General features: G+C 50.9%; 3 protein-coding genes and 1 non-coding gene across 5 annotated transcripts; 2 read left to right on the top strand and 2 right to left on the bottom strand.

Annotated features, from left to right (window-relative positions):
- Positions 1 to 23: 23 nt before the first annotated feature.
- Positions 24 to 5,556, bottom strand: EMG1 (EMG1 N1-specific pseudouridine methyltransferase). 2 transcript variants are annotated; one of them, XM_019754393.3, is made up of 6 exons: positions 5,246 to 5,552; positions 1,678 to 1,779; positions 1,434 to 1,575; positions 1,047 to 1,105; positions 816 to 965; positions 24 to 302 (listed from the first exon to the last, which is right to left on the bottom strand). In XM_019754393.3, exons 1-6 carry the CDS (start codon positions 5,411 to 5,413, stop codon positions 189 to 191), a joined length of 735 nt encoding a protein of 244 aa, XP_019609952.1. In that variant the 5' UTR covers positions 5,414 to 5,552; the 3' UTR covers positions 24 to 188. The 2 variants fall into 2 exon arrangements, with proteins under 2 accessions (XP_019609952.1, XP_019609953.1); XM_019754394.3 differs by lacking the exon at positions 816 to 965 and having other exon boundaries at positions 5,246 to 5,556.
- PHB2 (prohibitin 2) lies at positions 5,486 to 10,494 on the top strand. The gene is made up of 8 exons (XM_074326112.2): positions 5,486 to 5,927; positions 6,096 to 6,180; positions 6,484 to 6,563; positions 7,505 to 7,689; positions 8,141 to 8,270; positions 8,368 to 8,471; positions 8,899 to 8,976; positions 9,355 to 10,494. Exons 1-8 carry the CDS (start codon positions 5,801 to 5,803, stop codon positions 9,433 to 9,435), a joined length of 870 nt encoding a protein of 289 aa, XP_074182213.1. The 5' UTR covers positions 5,486 to 5,800; the 3' UTR covers positions 9,436 to 10,494.
- On the top strand, positions 8,541 to 8,805 carry LOC141570311 (small nucleolar RNA U89). The gene has a single exon (XR_012494315.1). It is a non-coding gene; the product is annotated as a small nucleolar RNA U89 (small nucleolar RNA).
- A 4,182-nt stretch (positions 10,495 to 14,676) lies between the features above and the next one.
- PTPN6 (protein tyrosine phosphatase non-receptor type 6) lies at positions 14,677 to 24,708 on the bottom strand. Its single transcript, XM_019754465.3, has 16 exons — positions 24,540 to 24,708; positions 24,330 to 24,452; positions 23,933 to 24,127; positions 21,210 to 21,399; positions 20,938 to 21,054; positions 20,740 to 20,853; positions 20,492 to 20,588; positions 20,010 to 20,089; positions 19,690 to 19,839; positions 18,486 to 18,617; positions 18,211 to 18,365; positions 16,169 to 16,236; positions 15,918 to 16,069; positions 15,730 to 15,821; positions 15,148 to 15,289; positions 14,677 to 14,868 (listed from the first exon to the last, which is right to left on the bottom strand). The coding sequence occupies exons 1-15, from the start codon at positions 24,545 to 24,547 to the stop codon at positions 15,175 to 15,177; spliced, it is 1,788 nt and encodes a 595-aa protein (XP_019610024.2). The 5' UTR covers positions 24,548 to 24,708; the 3' UTR covers positions 14,677 to 14,868; positions 15,148 to 15,174.
- Between the last annotated feature and the right edge of the window lie 1,766 nt (positions 24,709 to 26,474).

Here is a 26,474-nt window from a genome sequence, read left to right as displayed (position 1 = left end):
AGGAATCCCAAAGAACAACCAGGTTTACAAGAACACTATTTATAGGATAAACAAATAGCAAATATACAGCCTCAGCTTCCGCAAACCCCACAGTCTTGGTGCAGGAAGGTCATCTTCCAACAGTGAATTAAAAACAAGGTCAAGGGTTACAATGTCAACAGTCTGTGTTTCCGTGCAAGGTCCGACTGTCAAATGACCCTCCATACTTCTTCAAAGGCTGTGGTAAGTTTTGCGCAGGTGAGGGCCGCAGAAAGGGGATAGTTACTGATGGACACCATCTTCTCTGTATACTCCACATTGACCTGAAGAGAGAACAGTTCTGTCAGCTGACTGTCACTCTGTAACAGGCTCAGTCCCTTCTTTGGGGCAGGGAAATTGGGCTGAGTTAGTATTTCTCAGTGCTGTTTAATATCAAATTTGTACAAAAGATGAAAAAGGTCCTAGCTTTGACTTACAAATATGCCAGCAGCAATCCCCATCAAAATCCTAATGGCATTTTTTAAAGAAACAGACCAAAAAAATCATCAGATTTGTATGGAACCACAAAAGACCCCGAATAGCCAAAGCAATCCTAAGAAAAAAGAATAATGCTGGAGATACCACACTCCCTGACTTCGCCTTGTACTACAGGGCAACAATAATCAAAACAGCATGGTATTGACAAATATGCCAGCAGTCCTTAAAGGATGTGCCCTAAGACAGGTTAGGGAACCCCCATTTGTCTTCCAGCTGTGTTCTTAGTCTCTGTTTTCCAAATTATAAGGACAAGGATCAAAATGCTAACTGCTCTCGGACTTGAAGAGCCCAGACCTTACCTTGCCATGGGCAAAGGCCCCCACCACAAAAACAATAGGCTCATTGCTAGGCACCAACTCTCGTACATCACTGACGGCTGGGATGGAAAAAGAAGTGCCAATTTTCATACACCCAACTGGGAAATGATCTGACACTGGATTCTTAATTACCTAAAGAAAAAGAGAAAAATGAGCCCCAGAAACATTCTCAGAACCCTACCTCCAAACAGTAGATAGTACTTATTACCTCACCTTCAAGAGCTTCTGGGGGCCATCAGCTGCTCGAACACTGAGCTTGTGTAAAAGCTGAACTAGGGCAGGGGAAAAACAAAGTTCAGAGCTAGGTGGAGACCCCACTTCTGCCCAGAATCTAACCAGAAAAACCAATGGGTAAGGAGGGCTCCATGTGTCGTTTTACATCCACTCTACTCCTAAACTGTTATGAACAAGCAGTTGTCAGCATAAGACTAGTTGTGTACTGATGGGTTCACTCTCTCTCACTCAGCCAGGAACCCATGCAGGCTTAACCCCTGCACATGAAAGTAATGAAGAATCCTTGTTCTGGGATCGATCACATCCCCTCTTCCTCCTTCACCTCTGCCAAGTTCATTCTGAACTTTCAAATCCTAAAGATCTCACCCATGAGGCCACAAAAGCGGTCAAAGGTTCTGGGAATCCGAGTCTGGGGGTTCACTTCAATCAGCACATTCTTCTGTGTGTGGATATAAACCTGCAGCAAGCCAGCTCGGTTCAGGGGACTGTCCATGAGCATCAGTAAACTCTGAGGGAGGCAGACACCAAGGTACAATTAAGAAGTAGCATGCAGCTGCTTTACCTTCCATAGAAAGGCTAACAGGGTGGTGAGCTCTGTCCCTGGACTTACCTGGTGAGCTATGTCTGGTCTCACTTCCCCAGGGTCCCGTCCATTCTTCAACAACATAGACTTGTGCTTGTCACAGTTTAGTAGCTCATATGTCTTCCCTACCTAAAGAAGAAGGAACATGACAGAGAGCAACGTAAGTTGCTTTTACCTAGCCCAGCGGTTCTCAAAGTGTGGTCCCCAAACCACCAGCAGTAGCAACATCTGAAAATGTTTTAGTCAAATTCTCAGGCTCACTCTAGATCTACTGAATTTGAAGCTATGGGGGTGGTTCCCTGCAAACCCTTCAGGCGATCACTATGTTTACCCTGCCTCCCAATCCCCACTCACCCCCACCATAACTGATCTGATCTTAAAAGGAAAAGGGAAAATGGCACAACCTGTGATTGCACGTTTTAAATTGGATTTAATTTTAAAACCTGTGGCTATTAGGCAAAGCCGGTGAGGGATTCTGGAACCCAGTAGGAATAAGGTTAATAAGCAAGGCTGAATGCTTGTTTAACACAGGAGCACTGTATATACTGGACAAAATCTACAGGTGCCTTCCCTCAGTTTGCTTGTAACAATTTGAAAGGCTGCAAATCTGGGAAAAAGTGAAAATTCTAATGATGCAGGAGGTAGTTTCATCAAGGAATACTCTCAGGAGTAAAACGAAGAGGGGTTGTTCTTAAGGAGTGTCAGCAAAGGTACAGATGGAATAAAGAAAAGGCAGAAATGTGAAGAAAATGATGCTGAAAAAGTGGGAACTGAGACATTGACAGGCAGTGATTATACCGGGGGTGGCAAAAAAATGTATATACATGACTTGTATTCATCTTTTGTTATCTGTATACATTGAGCATTACAATTTTAATAGTTTTTTCCTTTCTTAAAATGTATATACTTTTTTTGGCACCCTCTGTATATGAAACTGCTTTGTAAACTGCAGAATCCTCAAGTATCCAGCACAAAGCTAGAATAATTCTGGAGTAACAGAGGCATGAGAATGACAGGGATATTATCCCGGCAACTCTGTATACTAGAAAATATACCAGGTGAAAACTTGATACTAAAAATCTGGCTGGATCCATCTGTAGCAGCTTAAAAAATTGCAAATTGCAATCTGGAATCCTAAGAAGCATTCAGGTGGCCAGTAAAAGTCTAAAAACATACCATTAAGTACAAACACAGGTTTTGAAAGGCTAAGTTTTTATGTTTCAATAGAACATTTCTAGATCTGACATTTTAAGGTATATGATTCCAAAAGATTTCAGAGAAGAGGCATGTAGACTTTGAAATTAATTGGATAACTGAAATACTAAGAATGTCACAGAGAGTAAGCACAGAAAAAGAACAAAGGACCAAGAACTAGGTCCATGGGACACTTAATTATAGAAGAAAAAGAATCCCTTGTGTTAAAGAATCCAGTCTCAACAACCCATTAGTGACTTAATAACCAGGGTTTAATAAAATAAACTAGAAAACATATGAGTACTTCACATGTAGTGTAATGGTAAGTGATGGTTTATAAAACTTTTGGTTTCACACAGTTGCGTGTGTGTGTTGTGTGTGTGTATGTGTGAACACTGGTTCACTGGTGGGTTGTGGTTACTACCGTGTTTCCCCAAAAATAAGACCTAACCAGAAAATAAGCCCCAGCATGATTTTCAGGATGACATCTCCTGAACATAAGCCCTAATGCATCTTTTGGAGCAAAAATTAATATAAGACCCGGTCTTATTTTCAGGGAAACACGGTAAGCTTGAAAACCACTAATCGGAATAATCAGAATGAATACCGTGTGTATTCATTTTCTATAATAGGTATTAGAGATATAAGGATTTTTAAAACCTCATTCTCTGCCCTCATAGAGCCTTCTAGTGGAAGTGACAAACTTCTAGTGGAAACAACCACATGAATACTTAAATCAAATTGTGATAAACATTACGTAGGAAAAGTAAATGGTTCATTAAAGGATTATGACAGAAGGACCTGATTTATAGCAGGAAAGGAGTCATTTCTATGAGGAAGTAACATTTAACCTATTAATTGAAGAATGAGCAACATAATAGATTCAATAATTGTTAAATGAACATTAAGTAGGAATTGATGCAAAGAGCTGAGTAAAGGGAGCTTCCAGTTAGAGAACATTATTTGCAATGGCCTTAAGGTGTAAGAGAACTCAGTGCTTTCAAAGAGCTTAAAAGAAGGCCAGTGCGGCCAGAATATATATAAAGAATAAATGGAGAGAGCAGGCCCAGATGAGGCCGGCAGAAGCAAGGGGTAGCAGCACAAGGAAGACACAAGGCAGAGGAAGGTTTCAAACAGCTGTGAATTCTATCACCTTGGAGAACCATTAATGACAACTTGGCTTAAATTCTTCCTGAACATGTTCTAGAAATTTTAATTTGGCCATGACCTTTTCAACTTTTTAATAGGTAACATGGAAACAGTAACAATAATAATATCTAATACCTAATACCTAATTCCAAGAGACAGACATTATTCTAAACCCTTCACACATATTAACTTTTTTAATCCTCCCAACAACCGAGTAAGGTAGATACTACCATCAGCCCCAGGAAACATAGGAAGAAATGAAGTGACATTCAGAGTTAATAGGCTGGAAAGATAGCAGGCAATTAAATAAGGGATGGCTATAAGAACCTACAGTTAGGTTAGAAATATCAATTACAGAAGAAAACGAAAGAGGAAATCTCATTAGCTGCTCATTTTTTAAAAAAAGTTTTCTAGATTGCAAACTTAATAAAATGCTATAGTGACTAAAGAAGTAAAGATAGAAAAATCACACCGTAGATTACAATGGAAATGTACTAGTTTTGAAGCACTTTCATTCCAGTCCCCTATAAAGTATTAACCTCCACTTTACAAACTGAGGACAAACTTGTTTTCTCAAGATCACACACTTAAGTATAAGAATTTAGATTAAAATCCAGATCTAACTTCTCAACCAGTGCTATTTCTTCTCGGCCTACTCATTGAACAAATTTAGTTCTAAACGGTAAGAGAAACAAGTCAGAGAATAAGGCAGCAAAGTCTTAAGACAGGGAATTGCTGGATTATTCAGGGAAAGAGCCGAATGACAGGTAAAAATAAAGACGTAAAATTATTAAATGATAATCTGATCCAGACAGTGTTTCAAGTTGGATAGTAATACGGAGGAAGGAGACAGTAAACACCTTTTAATGAATTAAAACACAAAGTCCTTATGAATAAAAGGATGGAGCAGACTAAGCTACTTTCTCCTTTCCCTGTAAGTTATCGTGGGATAATGTGGGACACCGCGGTGCACAAAACTCCCTTCCCCTTAGTTTACTTTGTATCACAAAATCTTGGTAAATCAACTGTAACCAAGGACATGAAGGCTGCTATGGGATTCAAGAAGGGCAGTAGAAAATGAATACCGCCACCCCAGATGTTAAACCAAGAGACAGTCAACTAGGCCACTCTTCCTCCAAAAGCATGTTACACCTCTCTGCTTTCTCCATCCACTGAGGCCCTCACCCTCACTCATTCCACAGGGTCCCATCCTATCAATATACACATTCTTCATTTTCTTGTCCCACATTACCTTGACTGTCTCCAGACTGGCCCCTTCCAGCACCACAATGAGCCTATGGCCTCCCATCTTGCTTCCCGCCCCAAATCGGGGCCGCTTGGGCGCCACAGCATCCCAGTCCTGTTCCTGGTCCTCACCGCGACGCTCACGAGGCTGGAATCCACCACTGGGCGCAGCCATCTTGCAACCGAACCGGAAATTGCGCTAATATCCTTAAATTAAAACCTCGCGCTCGCCCTAATTGCGAACTTCCTTCCGGCTACCATTCTGAAAATGGGCGCTTGGAAATGGCGATAGCTTCCAGTCTGGCATTACCAAAGCCTCTCTGGGAGGGCAGGGTTTCAGAAAGAGGCGGGACTTCCGAATGCGTAATTCCTGTGCGCGTAGTTTGGGTCCGCCGTGGGCTAGGGGAGGGTTTAGAAGGGAGCGCACTTCCGGTGCCCTTTCGCCTGAGAGCACCTGGGGCCCGGACCCTCGTGAGAAGGTTGCGATTTCTAAACTGGAGTGGGGTAGAGGCGGGCCGGCACCCCCTCCTGACCTTTGGTGCCTCCGGCCTCGGGATCAGACATGGCCCAGAACTTGAAGGACTTAGCAGGGCGGCTGCCCTCCGGGCCCCGGGGCATGGGCACGGCGCTGAAGCTGTTGCTGGGGGCCGGCGCCGTGGCCTATGGGGTCCGCGAGTCCGTGTTCACCGGTGAGCAACCTCCGTCCGCACTCTGGACTCCTCTAGTCCCTCCCCAGACGCCCTACTTTGTCCCGCCTGGTCCCCGCGCTAAGGGATTAGCCCCTCGCCCCGCCCCACCAGGGGCTAGCACATACTCTGAGCAGTGACCTGGCCTGATTAACACCCCTATCCCCACAGTGGAAGGCGGACAAAGAGCCATCTTCTTTAATCGGATTGGTGGCGTGCAGCAGGACACCGTTCTCGCCGAGGGCCTTCACTTCAGGTAATGGCGGGCAAAGCGGACTGACCCTGACCCTTCACCCTTGAACGCCAACCCACCAATGGCTGTAGTAGGACTTTCAACAGGATTCTACTGTTTCCCTTCCTCACCCCATCTCCCAGGACAGTATGTGCTGCCCATAACTCCAGCAACGCATAAACTGTTGTTCTCTAAAGGAAGAATAGGATTTCTCCTTGTCTGGTCATTAAGAGGAGGGGCAGGCAAAGAAACACGTGGTGAGGGAAAACTGGGAAAACTAGTGAAACTGCAGTCTCCTAATACCTATCCCTGTTTCCTCTCCTCCAGGATACCTTGGTTCCAGTATCCCATCATCTATGACATTCGGGCCAGACCCAGAAAAATTTCCTCCCCCACAGGCTCCAAAGGTAGGTCTGGACACTTGGAAGCTACCAGCAGATGGGCTCCCTAAAGTCAACAGGGAACCTGGCAAGAGCTCCTAGGGGCAGATGGTCATGTCAGAGTGTTTGGGCCTTGGTTTCCACATCTGCAAAAGAGCTGGAATAAAAGTACCTGCTTCTGGAGTTAAAGTAGTACATCTGGACACTTTTGTTTGTCCATTTTTTTATGTTTGCACATTCACATTTTTTATGTGTTTGTACATTCTTATTAACTGCCCCTCTCCTCTAATGTAAACTCACTGAGAGCAGTGTTTGTTCTTTGTCTTATTCACTGCCTAGATCAAAGCCATTTTTTAACTGCTTAACTTATTAATTATATCCACTAGTACACCCTGTTCTGGGAAACTTCCCTGGTGCATCTGTTCCCTCCTACACCGTACCTAGAAGCTGTGCCTTTGAGATTCCCCAGATTCCTTACACACACACACACACACACACACACAGGCGTGTACACACTGAGGCAAGTAGTTCATCTATAATATACTTTTTTTGTACTATTTTTAGTGCAGGTCACTTAACATTCCCTAAACCGTAGGCCCTGGGAATAAAGGATTCATAAAACAAATCCTTGTCTTCAAGCCCTTATAGTCTAGTAAAGAAAACATGATTATGATAGAACCTACAGTAGAGATTGCACACAATAGTGGCAAAAAGACAGATCAGCTTTACTGGTGGAGGGATTGTGGGCAGAGACGACGTCACAGTGGACAAGGATGCATTTGGCCTGTGCCAAGTCACATGTTGCTGGCCTGATTTCCCTGCTGCCACGCCCCAGGGGAGTTCCAGGCTGCACGACATCGCATGGAGGGAAACACAAAGAGGAGACGGTGCTTGGGGAAGGGTGCTTGGCTAAGAGACCAGATGAGGCCCCGATGGCCTTGACCAGCCACTGCTGACCTCACTCTTAGACCTGCAGATGGTGAACATCTCCCTGCGAGTGCTGTCTCGACCTAATGCCATGGAGCTTCCCAGCATGTACCAGCGCCTAGGGCTAGACTACGAGGAGCGAGTTTTGCCGTCCATTGTCAACGAGGTGCTCAAGAGTGTGGTGGCCAAGTTCAATGCCTCACAACTGATCACACAGCGCGCCCAGGTTGGACTCCAGCTCCCATTACCATTTGCATAGTGGCAGCATTTCCCTTCTAGGCCCAGAGCACTGGGTATTAGGAAAGGCAGCTTATTAGAAAAAGGTTGTGACCCAGGTTCCATTACTATCTAAAAGCTATACTAATGGCCACTGTGGGCAACAAGGAGAGCCAAGATTGGAACTTGATAGCTAGCGGTCAGTGTGAGAAAGCATGGGAGAAAACAAAGTTTAGAGGTGCTGGAGAGAGTAGAAGATTAGAAGTTAGTGTGACCTGCTGAAAAGATTGGACCAAATATGTTCCAACTCAGATGTTTTAGTGAGGAATTAAAAAAGGGTTAGTGAATTTTCTGCCATTTTCAGAAGATATGGTATTCAGATGGTCACAGCAACAATTTCCTTTCAGTTCTCCAGTCCCTTCAAACCACCTCTCCCTTCCCCTCCTCACCCTAACCCCCAGGTGTCCCTGTTGATCCGACGAGAGCTGACAGAGAGGGCCAAGGACTTCAGCCTCATCCTGGATGACGTAGCCATCACAGAGCTGAGCTTTAGCCGAGAATACACAGCTGCTGTAGAAGCCAAACAAGTGGGTGAGTTACCAGACGAGTAGGACGAGGGTTTCTGAGAATGCAGAAAGGGAGATGGGGTCCCTAACACCTCACATCTGTGACCTGGCTCCCACCACAGCCCAGCAGGAGGCCCAGCGGGCCCAATTCTTGGTGGAAAAAGCAAAGCAGGAACAGCGGCAGAAGATCGTGCAGGCCGAGGGTGAGGCCGAGGCTGCCAAGATGATATCCTTCTGCTGGAGAGATCTCAGCCTGCCTCTGAGGCACCTTGCTTTCCCCGTCCTCCCTCATGGGCCGGCTGATGAGACTAAGGCGAATGCGACTCTGTGCTCTCTGATCCTTGGCTCCCCCGGGGGTAGAGGTTTCAAATGGGATCTGAAATCTTAGTGGGGTATTTGAGCTTGGCACCTCACTGTAAGGCAGATCAATAGCACTGCTGGCCTTGCCTACGTTCCTGCTGCTGCCTCCAGTTCCTGGCAGCTGCCTGCAGGGGGGCCCACAGGTGAGGACCAAAATAAGACTGGGCACAAGCCACCTGAGCGCAACCTTGGATCTGACAGCCCAGAGGGGGGCTGGAACCAGGGGAGTAGTAAAGATGGGGCCAGTGATTGAGACCTGGCCATGTGTGAACCCTTAACCCTACCCTGCTCACCTTGGAGAAGCACTGAGCAAGAACCCAGGCTACATCAAGCTGCGCAAGATCCGGGCAGCCCAGAACATCTCCAAGACGGTGAGTATGAGCCCAGTATCCCTCCAGGGCTGCCTGGAGAGTTAAAGTGTTTTTAATTAAAGCACATTGAAGCAAGGGAATTAGAATCATGCTCGTTCAGGTTGCTACTCAAACTGGCTTCTCTGTCACTCCTCCGCCCATACAAAAACGATTCCTCTGGGTTCCCTTGACCTTTTGTTCACACCTGTTAACAATTCTAACACATCACAGTTGCTTACTGCTCTGGATCCTTGTGTGAGGTCAGGAACCATGTCATTCTCATCGTTGGATCCCTGTTCCTAACCCACATATGCCCCATCAGTGGTGATTTAATGCAAGGACAGGAATCAAGGCCTTTTCTGCTTAATACAAGCGTCTGTCTTGTTTCCTACCCTGTAGATTGCCACATCACAGAATCGTGTCTATCTCACTGCTGACAACCTTGTGCTGAACCTACAGGATGAAAGTTTCACCCGGTGAGAGATGTGACCTACATAGTGGGGTGTCAGAACATGGGATCTGAGTCTAGTCGCTTGGGCTCTAGGGCCTGTTACTAGCTTACTCTTGTCACCATTGAAAGACACCATGTGTCTAAACCAAAGATGGAAAAGTGGGGTTGATATGCCTAACTTGAATCCCATAGGATTGATTTTATGAGAATAGGATTATTCATGTAAGAAGCACTTTAATTGTAAAGTTTTGTCTAACTGAAAAATGGTGAAAGATGAAACTCAATATCCTTACTCGGGAACCCTAAAATTGCTGCTGTGGGGGCGTGGAAAGATGCTACGAAAGGAGAAGTGAGAAATGGCAGTGGCAAAGAGAACCAGTTTCTTCCTTTCCAGAGCCTGAGATTCCTGGCTTCCAACCCAATTTGTCTTTTTCTCTTGGGAGCAAAGGAGGGTTTAGAGCTGGGTGGGGCCTGAACTGTCAAATCACCTCTGCATTTTTCTTCTTTTCCTGTGTTTCCTGTTCATTTGGTGACCTGGTATCTGCAGGGGGAGGTAAGTTGTTGATGCATGTTTCTTTGGGGTCTTGTAGCTCATCTCCCAGTACCTGCCTCCTCCCCCACCGCCTAACCTTTCTCACCTCCCCATACTAACCTTTTATCTGGAAGGAGGGTAGTTGAGGAGGGAGTGGCCAAGGTGCCTCTTACATTTGTCTCCTAATGTCATCTTCCCTTATCTGTTGCCTTTCCGCAGTGACAGCCTCATCAAGGCTAAGAAATGAACTTGGTGACCAAGAATTTAACCACCAGAGAAGAAGTGGATCTGTCTCTCCCCTGGTGTTTGAGGAGCACACCCCCACCTGGCCCCTGGTATCATGTGATGGTCCCCTCTGGATCTGTCCTACCAACCCTTTTTGGATGAATGAAGACTGACCCGTTTTCAGGGGAATGACTTCCAGTGTTGACAAGGGTTGTTGGGACAGTGTGTGATTTCTCAGTGATTTCCTACAGAGTTGGTTCCTCCCTCTCTGTTGGGAGGCGATAACCACCATCCCAGGAATTCTCAATAAATTTTTATTACTTAAGCTGAAGTCAAGGTCTCACATGTCTGAGCTGGGTTATGGGAGGCACGCATGCGTTTGCTCACCTAACACTCCTGGGTCTGTCTTCATCTCTGCCAGCAGGAGGAGCACAGACTCTGGCCAGGGCAGTTAAGGAAATAGGGCCTGGGCTCTGCTGCTCTTGCCCTGGAAGCCCAGCAGTCATCCAAAATGAGCCAAGCTAGAAACAGGGCCCTTGGATCCTGAGGCCCAGCTGCACTTTCCACTCCACCCTCTATTTCTACCACATCACACTTGTGTTCACCAACATCTCCTTTTTTAAGGCTGTAGCAGCTGTGGCTTTGCTGAGCTAGACCAAAAATGTGATGACCCCAACATGAGCTGCTTCCTTGGTAACAGGGTTCCATGTAGCTGTGGGGGAGACCATTTGTGCCTACTGAGGGACTTACGTGTCCAAAGCCCAGTGTGTCATGTTGCCTGCTATGGGCTACCCACACTACCAATTTCACAGTCACCAGAGCCTGTTTCACAGGTGAAACAGGGCTCTACTTGTGTTGAGATGGGCTCTTCACTCCCACAGCTTGCGCCCCTAACAGGTGCCTGTTTTTAGTCCCTATGTAAGCCACCTCATCTCCTTCCCAAGACAGCACTCTCTGAATCTCAAGTACCAGGGAAATGAAGCCACTGCTCTACTTGATGCCATTACAACCCGTGTCCCGTCCCTTGTCCTTATAGGGAGAGAAAGAACATTTGAAGCCATAAATACTGGGAGCAGAAGTATGTACAGGAATTACAAAGTGCTTGGTAGGGGAGGTGAGTCTTATAGGGTGAGAGACTGAGTTCATCTTCAGCTTCTTAGATTTTTGAAGAAAGATCAATTTCCCCCTGCTCGACAAGTAGATGAAGTAGCTGTGGCTGCCCCAGTCCTCAGGAACTGGGAGCCTAAGAGGAGATCGACAGACAAAAAATGGGTCAAGTAACCTTAATCAGTCTACCACAAGTTTCATTCCATTTTATTTCGTTCATGTTCCCAAGGTGGGAAGAGAGTAGAGGTGCCTGGAGAGCCAAGTATGTTTCAAATCATGCTGCTGCCGCTCTAGAGGCAGCCATTTTGTCTCCTCCCATTGTTCCCCTTTTCCTAGTGATTTACACCCCCATCCAGAGGGATAAAGGTCAGAGATTGTTGGTCAGGAGGCCTCCATGGTCTTCAGGGCTCCCTGAAGGTCACTGCCGAGGAAACCGGCCCGGGGGCCATCTTTACCAGACAGTGTTAGGAGCTTCACAATTAGACCATCCAACACTGTACTGGAAGATGGACCCAGAGCCGGCTGACATGCAACTCTGGGCTAGAGCTGACCAGTTGCTACAGGGACCCTGGCTGCGGGCCTGGTGAAGTCTTTTGAGAGTATATCCCAAGCTCAAGGTCGGCTGTGGGTTCTGGATCCACCAGATGACAAATCACTCTGGGTTGGGGGAGGGGCCCGGAACCATTGTGTCCCTTCAGTGGGCAGCCTGCCAACCAAGAGCCACCTCTTTTGCAGCCCCCTCCACACAAGATGAAGGGTATTCCAGGTTGTGTGGGGAGGTTCAAGTGGGGGGCTGCAGTTGGCTGGGGGTTGGGGGCTTGAGGTAAAGGATGTCGGTGACACGGACAGGGGCCTCCATCATTACCCGGCAGTATTAGAGACTCCCAACCAGCACCCAAACACTGCTGGGTAAGACGGGGGCCCCCACCCAGCCTGCCCACCTCCGGGTCAGGCAGTCCTCAACCCAGGCTCCCTGTGGAGAGGCTGCAGAACGCTGGCTCCCATCCCCCCAGCACCCGCGTCCCTGGGGACACTTCCGGGTGAGGCCTGCAGCCCGCCACCAGCCCCACCCTGAGCTGCTGAACCACTGAGGTCCAGGCAGGGCTTCAGAAGCCCCCTGCCCACCTGTTCTCTGTCTCTGAACCCCTTCCCCCACCACCTACACAGCCTGTCTCTGCCCCCACATACCAATTCACCAGCCCTCATCTCCCTTCTATAGTCCCCAGCTGAGCCCCAAGACCCCTCTCCCAGTGGCCTTTACCTGTCACCGGGCCGCCTGCCCCCCCAGAGAGTAAGTGCTGAGGAGAGGAAGGAGAGTCAGGCCAGGATTCCACAGCCTGCTGCCTGAGGCCTGTCCTGGCCTCCACTCTTCCTCCTTCCTTCTCCGCAGGCAGCCAGCGCAGGCTCCTCACCTGGGCCCCGCCCGCCGCCCCTGCGTACAGGTGTGTCCTCCTTCCATAGGCTACCCCCCACCACTGCCTTAACCCCTTGCCTCCCAGCACCAGCCGCAGGCACCTATTCTGAGTCCTAGCCACCCCACTAGGCCTCCCACCCTTTCCAGTGGTGTTTTCTGTCCTATCTGCCACCTCCGTCCTCCAGACCTAGACTAGGGAACCTGGTCTCCAGACGGACAAAGCCAAGGGCTATCTTTGGGCTAATTTGCCTTCCTCCTTGGCGTCTCCCCACAGCCACTTCTGCTCCCAGCTACTTTCTTCCTCTGAAACCTCTGACCCTGCCCATGGCCAGAGATGGTGGACCATAGACCCCTGAGGGCAGCAACAGAGTCAGCTTGGTAGTGTTGGATTGTGCCTAGGCCCAGTGACCTACCTGTGTTTGGGCATCCCTGCCTGTGGAGGACAGGCAGGTCCCAGCATGGTGCCTACCTGTCCTATACCCTAGTGTTGGGGTACTCACCCCTGCCGGCCAGGAGCATCAGCACGGACCCAGACAGTTAAAGTACTGAGCTGCTCTGCTTCAGCCCTCACAGCCTCAGCCCTCACAGCCTCAGCCCTCACAGTTGTCCTGCAGGGAGGAGCAGCCAGGGGCTATGCTCCGTTCTCCAGAGGGACCAAAGTTGAGCAGAGCTGCTCCTGAACCCACCTCAATGCCCTGGGTCCAAGTCCCAGCCCACAGGCAGTTAGCCCAAGGGCAGTTAGAGGCTGTGGAGCCTACCTTTCTTTTGTGCAGCTCTAGCTGGGGTGGAAAGGGTCCTGAGGCACACAGATTATGGCCCCACCCCTTCCAGGGCACTTTAGTTACCGGTAAGGCAACTATTGTGTTGCCCAATCTGATATCTCTCTCTCTCTCTCTCTCTCTCTCTCTCTCTCTCTCTCTCTCTCTCTCTCTCTCTCCCCCTCCCCCATCCTGCCCCTTTGTTTTGTTTGTTTGCATCCTTCTTAATACCTGTTTGTACTTATTTTATGCTTGTGGACTGTTTCAGCGTCTGTCTGCCCTACTACTCTCCTAAAGTTCCGCAAGGACAGGAACTCTCTTGTTCACCATCGCGCCCCCAGCACAACTCAGTGCCTGTGATACAGTGGACACTCACTATAGAAAGTATATGCTGAATGAATGACTGAAGTCAATATTGCCATACGAGTGTGTTCTTAGCCTGCCCAGCAGCGGGGAGCCAGTCCATCCCCAGTAGGACTCTCATCGGCTTAACTCCCCAGGAGTTAAGATAAAGCCTTAACACGAAGAAAGAATCCCTGATCGTCCACTCTGGACACAGGTAAGGAAGAGGGGACAAACATAAAATTGACCAGAAACATAAGGGCAGAAACGGTTTCAGCAAAGGGAGAAGCAGGATGCTCCTGTGAGCAGCAGGAGCCCAGAGAGGGGAGGGAAAGCCTGGGAGGTCGTTTCTACATCTTCTTAGCTCTTACACCTAGAAGTCAGCACCACCAATGTGTGGTTCTGTCCCCCTCAGGTGACCCCAGCTGCATTTCCAGGCGTGAGGGTTCTGGGGCCTGAGTTAAAATCTTAGCTTCACTGTTCAATAGTCCTGTGACCTTCAGCAAATTATTCAATCTATCTGTGTCTCAGTTTCCCCTACTGTAAAATGGGAATGGTACAGGCACCCAGATTGAATGGAAAGGTGTAGTCTTTTAAACAGCGCCTGACACGTGACAAGCATGGAATGAGTTATGGTTGCCCTTGAGATCGTCATTCCTCATCTCAATGATCTTCACAGCCACCCTGTTAGGATGATCCTCCACTTTAAAGGAAAGAGACAAGGAACCTGGCCCACGATCACAGACCTAGCGTGTTAAGCAGAGCCCAGAACCAGTCTGTGTGACTGTGAAGACAGAGCTTTCGTGTGCCCCACATACCACTCCCTGCCCACCTCCCCCTCCATCCCCTTGGGCCCCACCCTCTGAGCCACACAGAGTTAGAGACCCACACACACAGTGATCCTAGGGGCTTTATTTACAAGAATAGAAGGGTCTGGCCCCTCCTGGAGTCTTGCTGGGCTATATACAGTAGGGTGAGGGAGGTGGGGACACACCATTTAAATTACAATAGAGTTGGGCGGGCAGCTTCCTAGGTTCAGGCTGTTGGCATTCACTGGAGACTTCTACAGGGATCAGTGCTGAGGCTGCAGAGAGAAGGGAGTAAGGGAATGAGGGGTTGGCTGGAACCTGAGGAGTGCAGGGTAAGAGCAAGTCTGAGGCAGCTGGGAAGGGCAGGGTGAGGCTGCAGCCACCCATCCATCAGGGGAAGCACTGGAGCCAGGGGTACTGGGGACAGGGCTGGGAAGAGCCCTGAGCAGAGGGGTCAGGGGACAGTAGGGACAGGGCAGGGAAAAGCCCTGAGCAGAGGGGTCAGGGGACAGTAGGGACAGGGCAGGGAAAAGCCCTGAGCAGAGGGACCGTACCATGGCCATGTCAAGACTGTGCCCAGCTCACTTCCTTTTGAGGGAGCCCTTGCTCTTGTCCTTGTCCGCTGATCGCTGCTTCTTCACCTTCTCCTCCCTCCTGTTCTTACTCTGCAGGTTCTCGTACACGTCCTCCTTATGTCTGCAGCGGGGGGGGGGGGGGGGGGGGGGGGGGGGAGGAGGGGCGGGGGCACGTGTAGGCAGTTGGCACAGGTCAGGAGACAGTGCAGAGTTAACCAGAAGCCCCTTCCGGGCCACCCCACATCACAGGTGAGCAAACTGAGGCCAGCAAAGCAAGGAGACCTGGTCACTGTCCTTACACTAGACCAAAAACTCCTTGGGAGCAGAGAAACTCCACCTCATACGTCAGTCTACTACTACCAGTTCCTAGCACAGGCCGCACACAGAGCGCACTCAGGAAACACTTGTGAACACAGACAGTAAGAACCGAGCTTGAACTTGAACTCAGCACCCCCACCCCCACCCCAAAGGCAACACTGGTCCTCTCTAGAAAGGAAGGGTCGGACTGGGAAGGAAAAAGAGTGGATGATGGGAGGTGGCAGGCAGGGAGGGGTCACTCACTTTGAGGAGGTACGGGAGGCCTGGGCATGGGCATTCTTCATGGCTGGGGGGTAGGTGATATTCCCGTACTCCGACTCCTGGCCCTTGTGGGACTGTGGGTAGAGGTATGTTGGGAAGGCAGCAGACCCAGCAGGACCAGGTGATGCCCACTGCCTCCCATAACCCCAGCAGCCCCGCTTAGCACACACCTGCATGACCTCCAACTTCTTCTTGGTGGTTTCAATGAACTGAGCGATGGCCACATAGATGAACTTGTACTGCGCCTCCGTCTGCACCATGCCTGAGCGTTGTGCACGCACCATCTGGATGGTCTTCTGGATGTCAATGTCACAGTCCAGCCCTGAGCAGGGATGGCAGTTGGACCTCCTGCCCAGGCAGAGGTGGACACCAAGGGGCTGCTCACACCCTCCCTCCTATGTCCCCCACAGGTAACCCTCACCCTTGGTTGAGATGTTCTCCATGAGCATGTCGATGACAATGATTGTGCCTGTGCGGCCAATGCCCGCGCTGGGGAGAGAAAGGGGAGCCATCAGCGGCCAGGTCTACACCTCCCTAGGAAGGGGGGCCCCAGCACCCAGCTCCAGCATGGTCATGACATAAAGAAACTGAGGCTCCCCCGAGATGAGGAAATGTGCCCAGGTCACTGGGCAAGCAGGCTGGCAAGAGGCAGAAATCTGCCCAACTCTGTGTCTGCATTCATCATGTTAGCCAAGAGATTTGTGAGGAAGGGCCTGGCTCTCCCACACACCACCATTGCTCTCCTTGTTTCAGCACCACACTCCCCCACTTCCTGTCTCGACTCCTCATTTCTGGCCCGTGGCTGCGGCCTACCCCAAAGAATCCAGAACCCTCAGAGCCACCACTGTCCTGCCAGCCTCCCCAGCCCTCTCCCACATTGTTGGCCTGAGCAAGACCTTCCCCATCTCCATTCAATCAAAAGTTATATTTGGAGCTTCTTTCTTCAGGGCTTCATTTCCCTTTTTCTTCAGACTATGATGGCAGGGAAAGGACAGCCCTGAGACAGTAGGGTGCAGGGGACACTGGGGTCAGGAGACATGGAGGAGCAATGCAGCAGGAAGTCTCCCTTCTTCCCCCACCCTCTGCCACCACCTTTGGGCAAACAGACCCCAGGAACCTCAGGAACCCACATGGACCCTGTCCCGCCCTCTCACTGGACCTGTCAGACTGGTACCCTGAGTCGCGCTAATTTCAAACCCAGATTGTCAAAAATACCACCCCCCCTCACCCACTTCCTTCCTGTAACGTCTAAATAAAGGCCATGGGGATTTCAAGAAGTGGATGAGAGGGTGGGGGTGGGGGGCAGCAGGAGGGTCGTTTTTGGTGATGGCTTGCCTGCCCCTGGAAGCAAAACAGCCCCTCAGACAGCATATTGGAGCACCTCCAGATTCAAGCCACCCAGCCCTGCCCCAGGAAAAGCAGTTGCTGGTGGGAAGAAGGAAGTCAAGGCCCTCACAGTCTGGGTCACATGGAGGGAGCTGGAAGGGAAGAGCACACAGCGGGTTTCTATTTCCCCCTTCCCTACCAGCTCCCATTTCTTGAGGGTTTACTGTATTCCGGACACAGTGATAGGGTCTCATTTAATACTCACAACAGCTCTGTGAGATCCTGATTTTACGGATCTGAGGGACAGAGAAGTGATGTAATTTGTACAAGGTCACCCAGCCAGTGAGTGGAGGAGCTAGAATTTAAACCAGCAGCCTCTGTCCTGGACACTGTACTCACTGCCTCTCATCCAGTCAGGCCAAGCCAGCCGGGTCAGCCCGTCTGCAGAACTCAGCTGCTTCCCTGCTGATTCCCCACCTCCCTGCCTTAGCAGGAATGGGGTATCCTGATCATGAACATGAGGGTCTCCACTGGAGCTAGTGAGGCATGTGCCCCTGCTGAATACATTACCCATCCCTACACACCCTGGGGCCAATTGGGGAACCCTGGCTAGGAAGGAGAGACCGGGAGCAGCAATGAAGAAGCACCCCCCAACCAGGGCTTCAGCCACAGATGGAAAAAGAGAAGGGATAGGGAGCCACACAGACCCACATGGAGGGTGTTGGGGCTGAGAATTAACAGGCTGAGTGGGCCTGTGCAAGAAAACCGGGGTGACCAGGACGGGACCTAGGGCTATTGTGAGCACCAGTCCAGGCTTTCCCCTGACCAGGTGGTGACCTGGTAAGTGGCTGGGCCTGTTTCTTCATCTGTATTTGGCAGGGTTGGACAAGATGACACATCCAGGGAGATCTCTGAGAAAGCCACCCCCAGGCACAGGATCAGACAGTGGGGTTGGTTCAAGCTAAGTTCCACCCATGGATCTGGAGCCATCAGGAAACCCAGAGGAGGCTGGGGGGAAGGGGGAGGCAGTAAACGAGTTATTATGTAAATTGCATACAATTGCATGGCTCTTAGCAGTATTTACTTGCCAGCTACTACATGCATGATTACTGTTAATATCTTTATTATTATTCTCACCTGCAATGCACGATGATGGGCCCTGCATGAGGCAGACTTTCCTGTCGCTGATTGATCTGGTCTAGGAAGCTGAGGACACCCCCAGGTTCACTGGGGACCCCATGGTCAGGCCAACTCAGGTACTGGTAGTGCCAGATCTCACGCACCAGGTTCGCCTGGGCCAAGTACATAGAAGTCAGTGATGGCTGCTCCCACACATCACCCCATCCCCAACAACCAGATAAGAGGACAGGTCCAAGGAAGGCCCAGGAGGGGGCAGAAGTGGGGACACTCACATTGTCCAGCGGGGAGACCTGTAAGGTGCGGAGTTTGTACTCGGTTGTGTCGTGTTCCCCACAGTTGGTTACAGTGTAGGATCCATACACTCGCTGAGAGCCCACCTCTGGCCAGTATGGGACACATTTGTTCTGAAAGGGAGGGTAGAGGTAGAGAATGGGCCACAGAAGCAGGCACTGGGCAGGGCGTTGTAGGCCCTGATCTATGTCATGAGTCCCTGGTGCTGGCCCAGTCAACATCGGTTGGATGAACTGGCCAAGTCAGTCTCAGGATCTAGTGGTGAGACCTGACCAGCCAGCCACCTAACCTTACAAGTCACTCAGTACACATTGTCTGACACACACACAGAACCCGAAGCTGTGTAAAGCAGGTTGGAATTACAAACACAAACTAGATGCAATCTGCGCCCTTGTGTTTCTAGGAGCTCACAGAGAGATAAGTGAACAGGAAAAATATGGAGCTGCTCAGGAGCACGGTGGAGGGAGAGGCTAATTCTTCCTCTAGGTTATGGAGGAAATCAGAGATGGCTTCACAGAGGAGGGAGCGTTTGAACTGGGTCTTCATAAATGAGGAGTCTGTCAGGCAGAGATAGTGCAGAGAGAGGAAGTCATTTCCTAGCAGAAAATGAGCTTGTGCAAAGGCATAGAAACCTGAAAACGCCTGGCCCGTTGGAGGCAGTGAGTGTTGTAGAGAAGCCACCAGACCTGGAGTACCAAGTCTTAGCCTCTGACTTTCTCCTAAAGGCAACTGGGAGCCATTGAAGGGTTTGCAATGAGGGAGTAATGTGATGCAGTGCATGCTTTGGACAGAATCACTTTGACTCCAGTATATAGGGTACTACAGTGCAGGGGTGAGGGTGAGGGGCCAAGTCCAGAGAGATTTATGAGGCAGAGTGGACAAGAGGGGCTCTTGCCTGGATGGGGACAGGTGGGGGAGGGGCAGGAGGAATGTTTGCTTCAGGACATCTTAAGGCAGAAGACCCATTTAAAACCTGGGTCTGGGGGTGGTCAGGAGAACCCAAGGTTGGAAGCAGGGATCTGGGAGTCAGGGTGTACCCGAGATTTTGTCTCTGTGCCTCGGTTTCCTAACAAGGTTTGGGTGCCTTTCTGTCCTGGTGTCCAAAGTTTCTTTTGTTTAATGATGGTGGACAATGACTACTGGGGAGGGGGTGGGGGGATCAGCCTCTACCCGGCTCAGCCCTACCCGGCCTTTCTCCACTTCTCGGGTGGTCATGACAATGACGCGGGTGTTCTCCTGCCATGTCATCTGCCAGAAGTCATTGACTGTGGCATCCAGGCAGCCCTGGCTGGCGATATAGGTCTTAGAGTTCTCATCAGGGCCTAGCAGCTGGTTCTGGATGGAAGGACAGAAAACACATACCAGGATTGTGAGTTCCTTGGCCCGGGACACGCCCTTTGTCCCCATCCGCCTCATCCCACCCAAGTGATCAGCTTTGGCTTTGCCCACACATCTCTGGACCCAGTATCCCCCTGAGATGGGAAATTCCCAGGGGCAACACCCACCTTGACATAGTTGGCGTTGATATAGTCAGACCCAGGGGTGTTACTGTCACGTCCCTGCAGGATCACGCGGCTGTGGTCGACTGCGAGTGAGCAGAGAGCAGGTGGGAAGGGCCTGGGTCAGCAGCAACTCACCAGCCCCTGCATCACACCCTTCCTAGGCTCACAGGCCATTCTTGTCTGAGAAGCTGTGAGGTTCTCAGAGCACAGTGCACGGGCAGGGATGGGGACCGGCATGGGTGGGGGTGGAGGTTTCAGAGGAAGGAGAGTGGTAAGGGTGGGTGTGGGAGGCTCTGCTGGGAGGAGTAGAGGCATTTTAGAGGAAAAGAGGTTCTGTTGTGTGGGAACGGAGGTGGACCCTCCCTGAGATGGGGGTAGAGGTACTGTGAATTGGGGGAGGTTGGCTGAGGGAAGGGGAGTCTCCAAGATGAATGGATGCTGCCTCGGAGTGGGAGGGATGGAGGCTGCTGGGGTGAGGTGCTCACATGGGAGAATGTTCTTATAACGGTTCTTGCTCTTGTTCTCTGGCCGCTGCCCTTCCAGCCGCTGGTGCAGGTTCTTCACCTCCAGCTTCTGCAGATTCTGAGGGGCAAGAGGGGACAATGGACACCCGCAAAAGGGGTATCCATGGGGGTCGTTGATGTGGGGTAGATCAGTATCAGGGGTTGGGAGACAGGGAATGGGTCTGCCTGGGACCCCACGCCGGTTACCTTGCTGGGTCCCCATAACGCACCTCAAACTCCTCCCAGAAGCCGGCCTTGGCTGTGTCCTCGGACTCCTTCTTCTTGTTCAGTTCCAGGACGCGGTTTTCAATGTCAGCTGCATTCACCCGCGTGGCGTAGTATGGCTTGGGTGGGTGAGGGCGAAAAGTCAGCAACTTCCAGATCTCAAAGGCTCATGTGCCTGAGGGACTGCCAGGCCCACCCCTCACCTGCCGCAAGTAGACAAAGGCGCCTGAGGCCTCCTCAATCCCCGTCTTCTTGAAATGCTCCACCAGGTCTGTGAGGCTGTCAAAGGTCTCCGAGCCACCCACTGTGTAACGTCCACCCTGAGGGGTACCAAGTCAGGCCACCCTGCAGAGTTTGTCTCCCTCCCTTGACCCCCAGCCTTGGACCAAAGACTGGCTGACCTTCCCCAGCACCCACGCTGCGGGCACAGATGGGTACCCCAGGAGGATGCCTTCTTTACTGCCGGCTGCCTTACCTCACACATGACCTTGATGTGGGTGACTCTGAGGGGGGAGCCTGGGCCAGCCTTGGGCTGGTCACTGAGCACCGACAGCACAAAATCTCCCGGCTGGCTGAGACTCTCACGTACAAGAAATGTCCAGGGCTCACCCTTGGCCTGTAGCAGTGTCTCCGCCTGCCCCCCAGACATGTGGCCATGGTACCACCTAGAAAAGGCAGCAGCAGGGAAGGTGAGTGCTGGGCCAAGGGCGAGGCACTGAGCAAGGAAACAGTACTTGCAATGTGCCAGGCACTGTGCTAGATGCTTCCAAACCCACCATGATATTTAGGTCCATTAGTCACAAAAACACAAAGAGGCAAGTACCATCCTCATTTTACAGATGAGGAAACTGAGGATGGTGATTGCACACTGGCCTAAGGCCCTAGCTGATAAGAAGCAAGCCTCAGGAATTCTAACCAAGTCCACTTCTGGGAGTTTAAGACAAAGGTAGAAAGGCAGGCCATACCCAGAATATTTGGAGAGGAGAAACCCAGCAAGAGTCTCCATGAAAGACAGGGCTTGACTAGGGAAAGAGGACAGAGACCAAGAGAAATGCAGACAAAGACCAAACCACAGAGAGCGATGGAGATGGGAGAGACGGAAGTCACCAGGGAGACATGACAGGGAGAACTCCCCCAGGGAGGCGGAGAAGAAAGATACCCTGCTGGGGAGAGTGGTTTAGGGGGTTCTCGGGGTACCCAGGATGATGTCACTGAAGGGGAGTCTGGGGTTCAGAGAGGCTCAAAGGGGCTCAAAGGAGTAGAAAGCAGAACTAGGACCTTTCCCCGAAGCACACCCCCTTCCCAGGAGGAAACTGTAGCCCCACAATGCCCAGCCCCACAGGAAACCACGTGATGGAAAAAACACAAAACTCCTTCTGGGGAGAGAGTGAGAAGTGAGGTTGTGAGGTTTCCTCAGCCCAGGGACCTCTGGAGGGGGGGGCATTTTCCAACCGCAGGGATGGGGGAAGGAGGGAGGGGGGCCCCTCTGTCTGCCCCATCTCACTCCAGCCCAGAGGAGACTGTAGCTCAGAGACCTCCAGAGTCTCCTGGCCTGTCCAGGAGCCCCCTGGGCCACCCCATCCCACCACTCAGGGACAGGCCAGGGTCCCCAGGCAATGGGGAAGGGGCTAACCTTCTTCCCCCAGGCCCCAGGATGAGGAAGTTTCCATGCAAATGTCAGGCTGACCACAGGCGCAGAGCTAGCCAAGGAGGGGACAAATGCAAATTCCTGTGGAGGAGGAGGGGCTGCACACAAGGCTGGGACACAACGGAGGTTTGGAGAAAGAGCCTCCCACGCACACTCCCAAGGTCAGGGGTGAGCCCAGGCGTCCAGACGTGGATAATCAAAAGGGCCTTTTAGAGTCAGCTTCTCTGGTCTCGATCCCTCTATGAATGACTGCCCTTAGTCCTAGTTCTGCCCTTCTCCTGCTTCTCCCAAGCAATATGAACCCAGGCCAGCCTCCTCCCCAGAGGGTCTGCTTAGCTCCTCCTTCCCTCTCCCAGCTCCATCTACAACGTATTACTTCTCTATGGTCTGGGCAATCCATTTTCCCGAAGGTCAGAGCCTGGCTGCGGGCAAGAGGGGAGAGAGGACATGAGGCGTTCAAGAGGGTCTGGGAGCAAAACCGCCATGCATGTTATAGGTGGGGAGTAGGAAAAGGGTGAGAAACTAGTAAGGAGGGCAACCATGAGCAAGGTCATCAATGCTGGGGCTTCACTCCTAGAAGATATAGCTTCAAAGGAAGTAAATCAATGGCTTCATGTTGACTGGAGAGAGGTCTCCAGTGTTGGGGCCATGAGGCCTTTACCTCACCTCATCCAGTTCTAAGTTTTAACCAGTGACTTAAAAATATTGATGCAAGTTGCAAGGCATGCACTTTAGAAAGACTGAAAACTGACAGAGAGTTAAGGTTCAGAATCATTTCAACAATCAATACACAAATACTGGACAAGGGCAAGTTGACTTGGCCTCAGGAGTGTGGAGAAAAATAAAATAAAACCTAGAGTTTTTCTGCTGCGCTTCACCTTAATAGAAGCTGTCATTGAGATGTAGCTACTACAATTAGCCACCTGTAATGCTGAGTGTTCAGATGACCCCACTTCCCACCCAGGCTTTACAGAGACCACCTACGGAGTGGCCAGCCCAGCTCTGGGGCCACATCTTTGGAGCTAAAAGGATGGGAGGGAAATGCCTTGAGTATTATCCTGTGCCCAGGTACTAGGCCCTTACACATGTGACCACATCACACAGTGATGCCCTTACCCAACCCCAACGGGATGACCCATCCCCACTGGGTTCTGAGGTAAGGCATTAAGTGTCCTCATCGATTTAGTCCCTGTGCTCCTCCTAAGCACCCACCTCTCACTGGGTTAACCTGTCCTGGGGGAGAGAATAGTTATAGGAAGGCAGATTCAGTTCCATAGGAGGAAGAAAAGCTTTCTAACAACAGAGCTGGCCTGCCAAGAAACACGGCCACAAGGAGTAGCTTGTCACCAATAGGGCCTGGGTTGCCAGCTGACAGGGACCCTGAAGAAGGGTGAGGTGACGTTCTCTTGCTTCCTCGGGGGGTTAATGGAAAGGGGTGTTAGGTGAGTCCCATGAGACACAGCCATGGAGGAAAGAGGCCCACAGAGCCCTGAGAAGGAGCCAGGATGGGGAAGGCACTGTCAGTTAGGGGTGGAAGTGAAGGCCCTCACCTCTCACTGGTAGGGTCAGAGCAGTTAAGCGGGTACTTGAGGTGAATGATGGTGCCATCGCGGTCCTGCAGGACACCCTGCTGCTGTGTGTAGTACTCCACCAGCTCTGTCAGCGTCGCAAACTTCTCCCCTCCGTACAGGTCGTAGAAATCCCCTGAGTTCTGGATCCGAATATGGGTCACCTGGTCCCCCACCCTGCAAGGTGATGAGACCAGGGTGCAGGAGTAGAGGTGGGGATGGGCTGCGGTCTTGAATATGGGGCACACATGGGTAGGGTGGACACAGACAGGGGGAGGGGACATGCTGGGGCTGGGGACTGGGGAGTTGGCACTGCCATGAGGGAACCGGGAATGAGTTGCCAAAATACTGGCCCTGACTGCAGTTGAAGGCCACCTACCTGACTGAGAGGGAGAAGTCGCCCTGGTTCTTGCGACTAGGCCGAGCCAGGAAACTCCCGTGGACACCTCGGCCCTTGAGCAGCGTCTCTGCATCCAGCCCACTGAGGTCTCGGTGAAACCACCTGGGAGGCCCAGGAGGGTGGTGAGGAGAGGTCGCATGGGCTCCAGGGCCCTTTGCCTCCTGATTACCGTGGGTCCCAGGCCCTTACCTCACCATCCTGGGGGCTCCCCAAGAGGAAGCGGGTGCAGGAAACGAGGTGGTGGTGGTGCCGGGGAGTCCAGGCAGGCAGAGAATGCTGGGGCTAAGCCTCAAACTCGGCCCTCAGTGCCCAGGCCACCTCACCACCCCTGCAGTCCTAGTTCTGGGGCTGCCACTCCACTGGCCTAGGGTAGCCGGCAGGGCGGGGACAGGAAGGGGCGCGGCCGACCCCTTGGGGGAACTCACTGTACTTCTCATTTTAGAGCAGAGGGAAGAGAAGCAGAGCAGGGTGGCAGTGGGGGTGGGGACGGCGGGCCCACTTCCCACATGTCTGCCATCAAAGGCCTTGGAGGAGCATGGCACTCCACAAATAAGGACACGTGTGCCTTGCACCATCCAGGCAAAGATCATGCTTCATACATGTGAACCCATCTCTTCCTCTTCCACCAGTTGTTTCCACACAGCCTTCCCTGGTGCAAGCTAATAATTAATAATAGTCATGGTGACAACTATTATTTAATGGAGTCTTACTATATGCCATGCACTATGTTATAACAGCCTTTGCAAGCCTTATCTGATTTACTCCTCACAATAGCCCTATGAAGCAGGTACTATCTCCCCATTTTACAGACAAGGAAGCTGAGGCTCAGGGAGTGTAGGGAACTTGCCCAAGGTCATCCAGTCAGTAAAGTGGCAGTGCCACAATGAAACCCAGACGGTCTGGTTCTAAAGCCTGTGGTTTTAGCTACCATATGCCTGCCCCAGGGCTTCAAAAAACAGGGGTGTGGGGGTAGGGTGAGCCTCCTCTATCATTGGGGCTGCAGTGGAAGGGGGAGAGTCCCTAATAGCCAAGCCCTGCAGATGCTTACAAAGGGAGGGGTGCCCTCGCCTTCCTGACAGACGTATCTGAAGAGGTACCTTTGGGGCAGACAGATGGACAAAATGACCCCTGTGCAGCCCTGTCAAACTTGTACTTTTTCTACTTCTTGTCCCCAGGCCTTTGCCTCCACTCTGCCCTAACCATGTAGTTGGAGCCCGGGAACAGAATGGGGGAAGGGAAGCAGGTAAGCAGAATCACCAGTTCCCTTGAGTCCATCCACCCCATGCCTGAGTCATAGCTTCTTGCCAAGTGGGTCTGGTCTGAATTGGCCGGAGCTCAGGACTCCAACCAAGGGCCTGGCTCCTGGGGGCTGGGTCCCTGCCATGGCTGATATTCTCAGGGCTGGTTGATCTTGATAGGCCCTGAACATCGTGTTTCCCTGAAAATAAGACCTAGCCGGACAATCAGCTCTAATGTGTCTTTTGGAGCAAAAATTAATATAAGACCAGGTCTTATTTTACTATAATCTTTTGGAGCAAAAATTAATATAAGATCCGGTCTTATTTTACTATAAGACCAGATCTTATATAATATAATAGCGGGTCTTGTATCAATTTTTGCTCCAAAAGACACATTAGAGCTGATTGTCTGGCTAGGTCTTATTTTCGGGGAAACAGGGCACTAAAAGCTTATAATGCTGTCTGTGTGTAATTCCAAATACAAACATTGCCCACCCAAAACAAAAGGAAAAAAGCCCCACAGGAGTCAGATTGGTGTCTTTTCCTAGGAATGGAGGCTGGGTGGCTGGAGGAGAGGGCTGGGAAGGACGCTGACTTCTCCCTTGCACCTTTTTGATAGTTGTAGCATGGGCTTGTATTGCCTTTATAGAAAGAAAGAAACAGACTGGGAGATGGTAATTTCTAGGAAAGTGCTGAGGTGCTGTGAGCGCTCCACATCTAGATCGGGGTGGTGTTTACATGGGTGTGTATGAATGCAAGGTTCATCAGGCGTATGCTTAATATTCATGTACATTATGTGTACCACACCTCACTAAAAAAATAAGGAAAAATAAATAACAAAGTGTTAAAGCCCAGCAAAAGTCTAGTTTTCCTCTGATGACTACTG

The sequence above is a fragment of the Rhinolophus sinicus genome, chromosome 1 (genome assembly GCF_057876585.1).
Source record: "Rhinolophus sinicus isolate RSI-liver-muscle chromosome 1, RSI-T2T, whole genome shotgun sequence".
Lineage (NCBI taxonomy): Eukaryota > Metazoa > Chordata > Mammalia > Chiroptera > Rhinolophidae > Rhinolophus > Rhinolophus sinicus.
Note: the sequence above shows the minus strand (reverse complement) of the source record. Positions and strands in the feature narration are given on the sequence as shown.

Coding starts and splice junctions, on each gene's coding strand:
- EMG1 (XM_019754393.3), bottom strand. CDS start 5,413: ATGGCTGCGCCCAGTGGTGGATTCCAGCCTCGTGAGCGTCGCGGTGAG. Junction 1,780..5,245: donor CCAGTCTGGAGACAGTCAAG/GTAATGTGGGAC, acceptor CTTCTTCTTTAG/GTAGGGAAGACATATGAGCT. Junction 1,106..1,433: donor CCGCTTTTGTGGCCTCATGG/GTGAGATCTTTA, acceptor CCCCTGCCCTAG/TTCAGCTTTTACACAAGCTC.
- PHB2 (XM_074326112.2), top strand. CDS start 5,801: ATGGCCCAGAACTTGAAGGACTTAGCAGGGCGGCTGCCCTCCGGGCCC. Junction 6,181..6,483: donor GCCGAGGGCCTTCACTTCAG/GTAATGGCGGGC, acceptor CCTCTCCTCCAG/GATACCTTGGTTCCAGTATC. Junction 6,564..7,504: donor CTCCCCCACAGGCTCCAAAG/GTAGGTCTGGAC, acceptor CCTCACTCTTAG/ACCTGCAGATGGTGAACATC.
- PTPN6 (XM_019754465.3), bottom strand. Junction 20,854..20,937: donor CCTTTGTCTACTTGCGGCAG/GTGAGGGGTGGG, acceptor CACCCACCCAAG/CCATACTACGCCACGCGGGT. Junction 18,366..18,485: donor AGGTCTCCCCGCTGGACAAT/GTGAGTGTCCCC, acceptor TACTTGGCCCAG/GCGAACCTGGTGCGTGAGAT.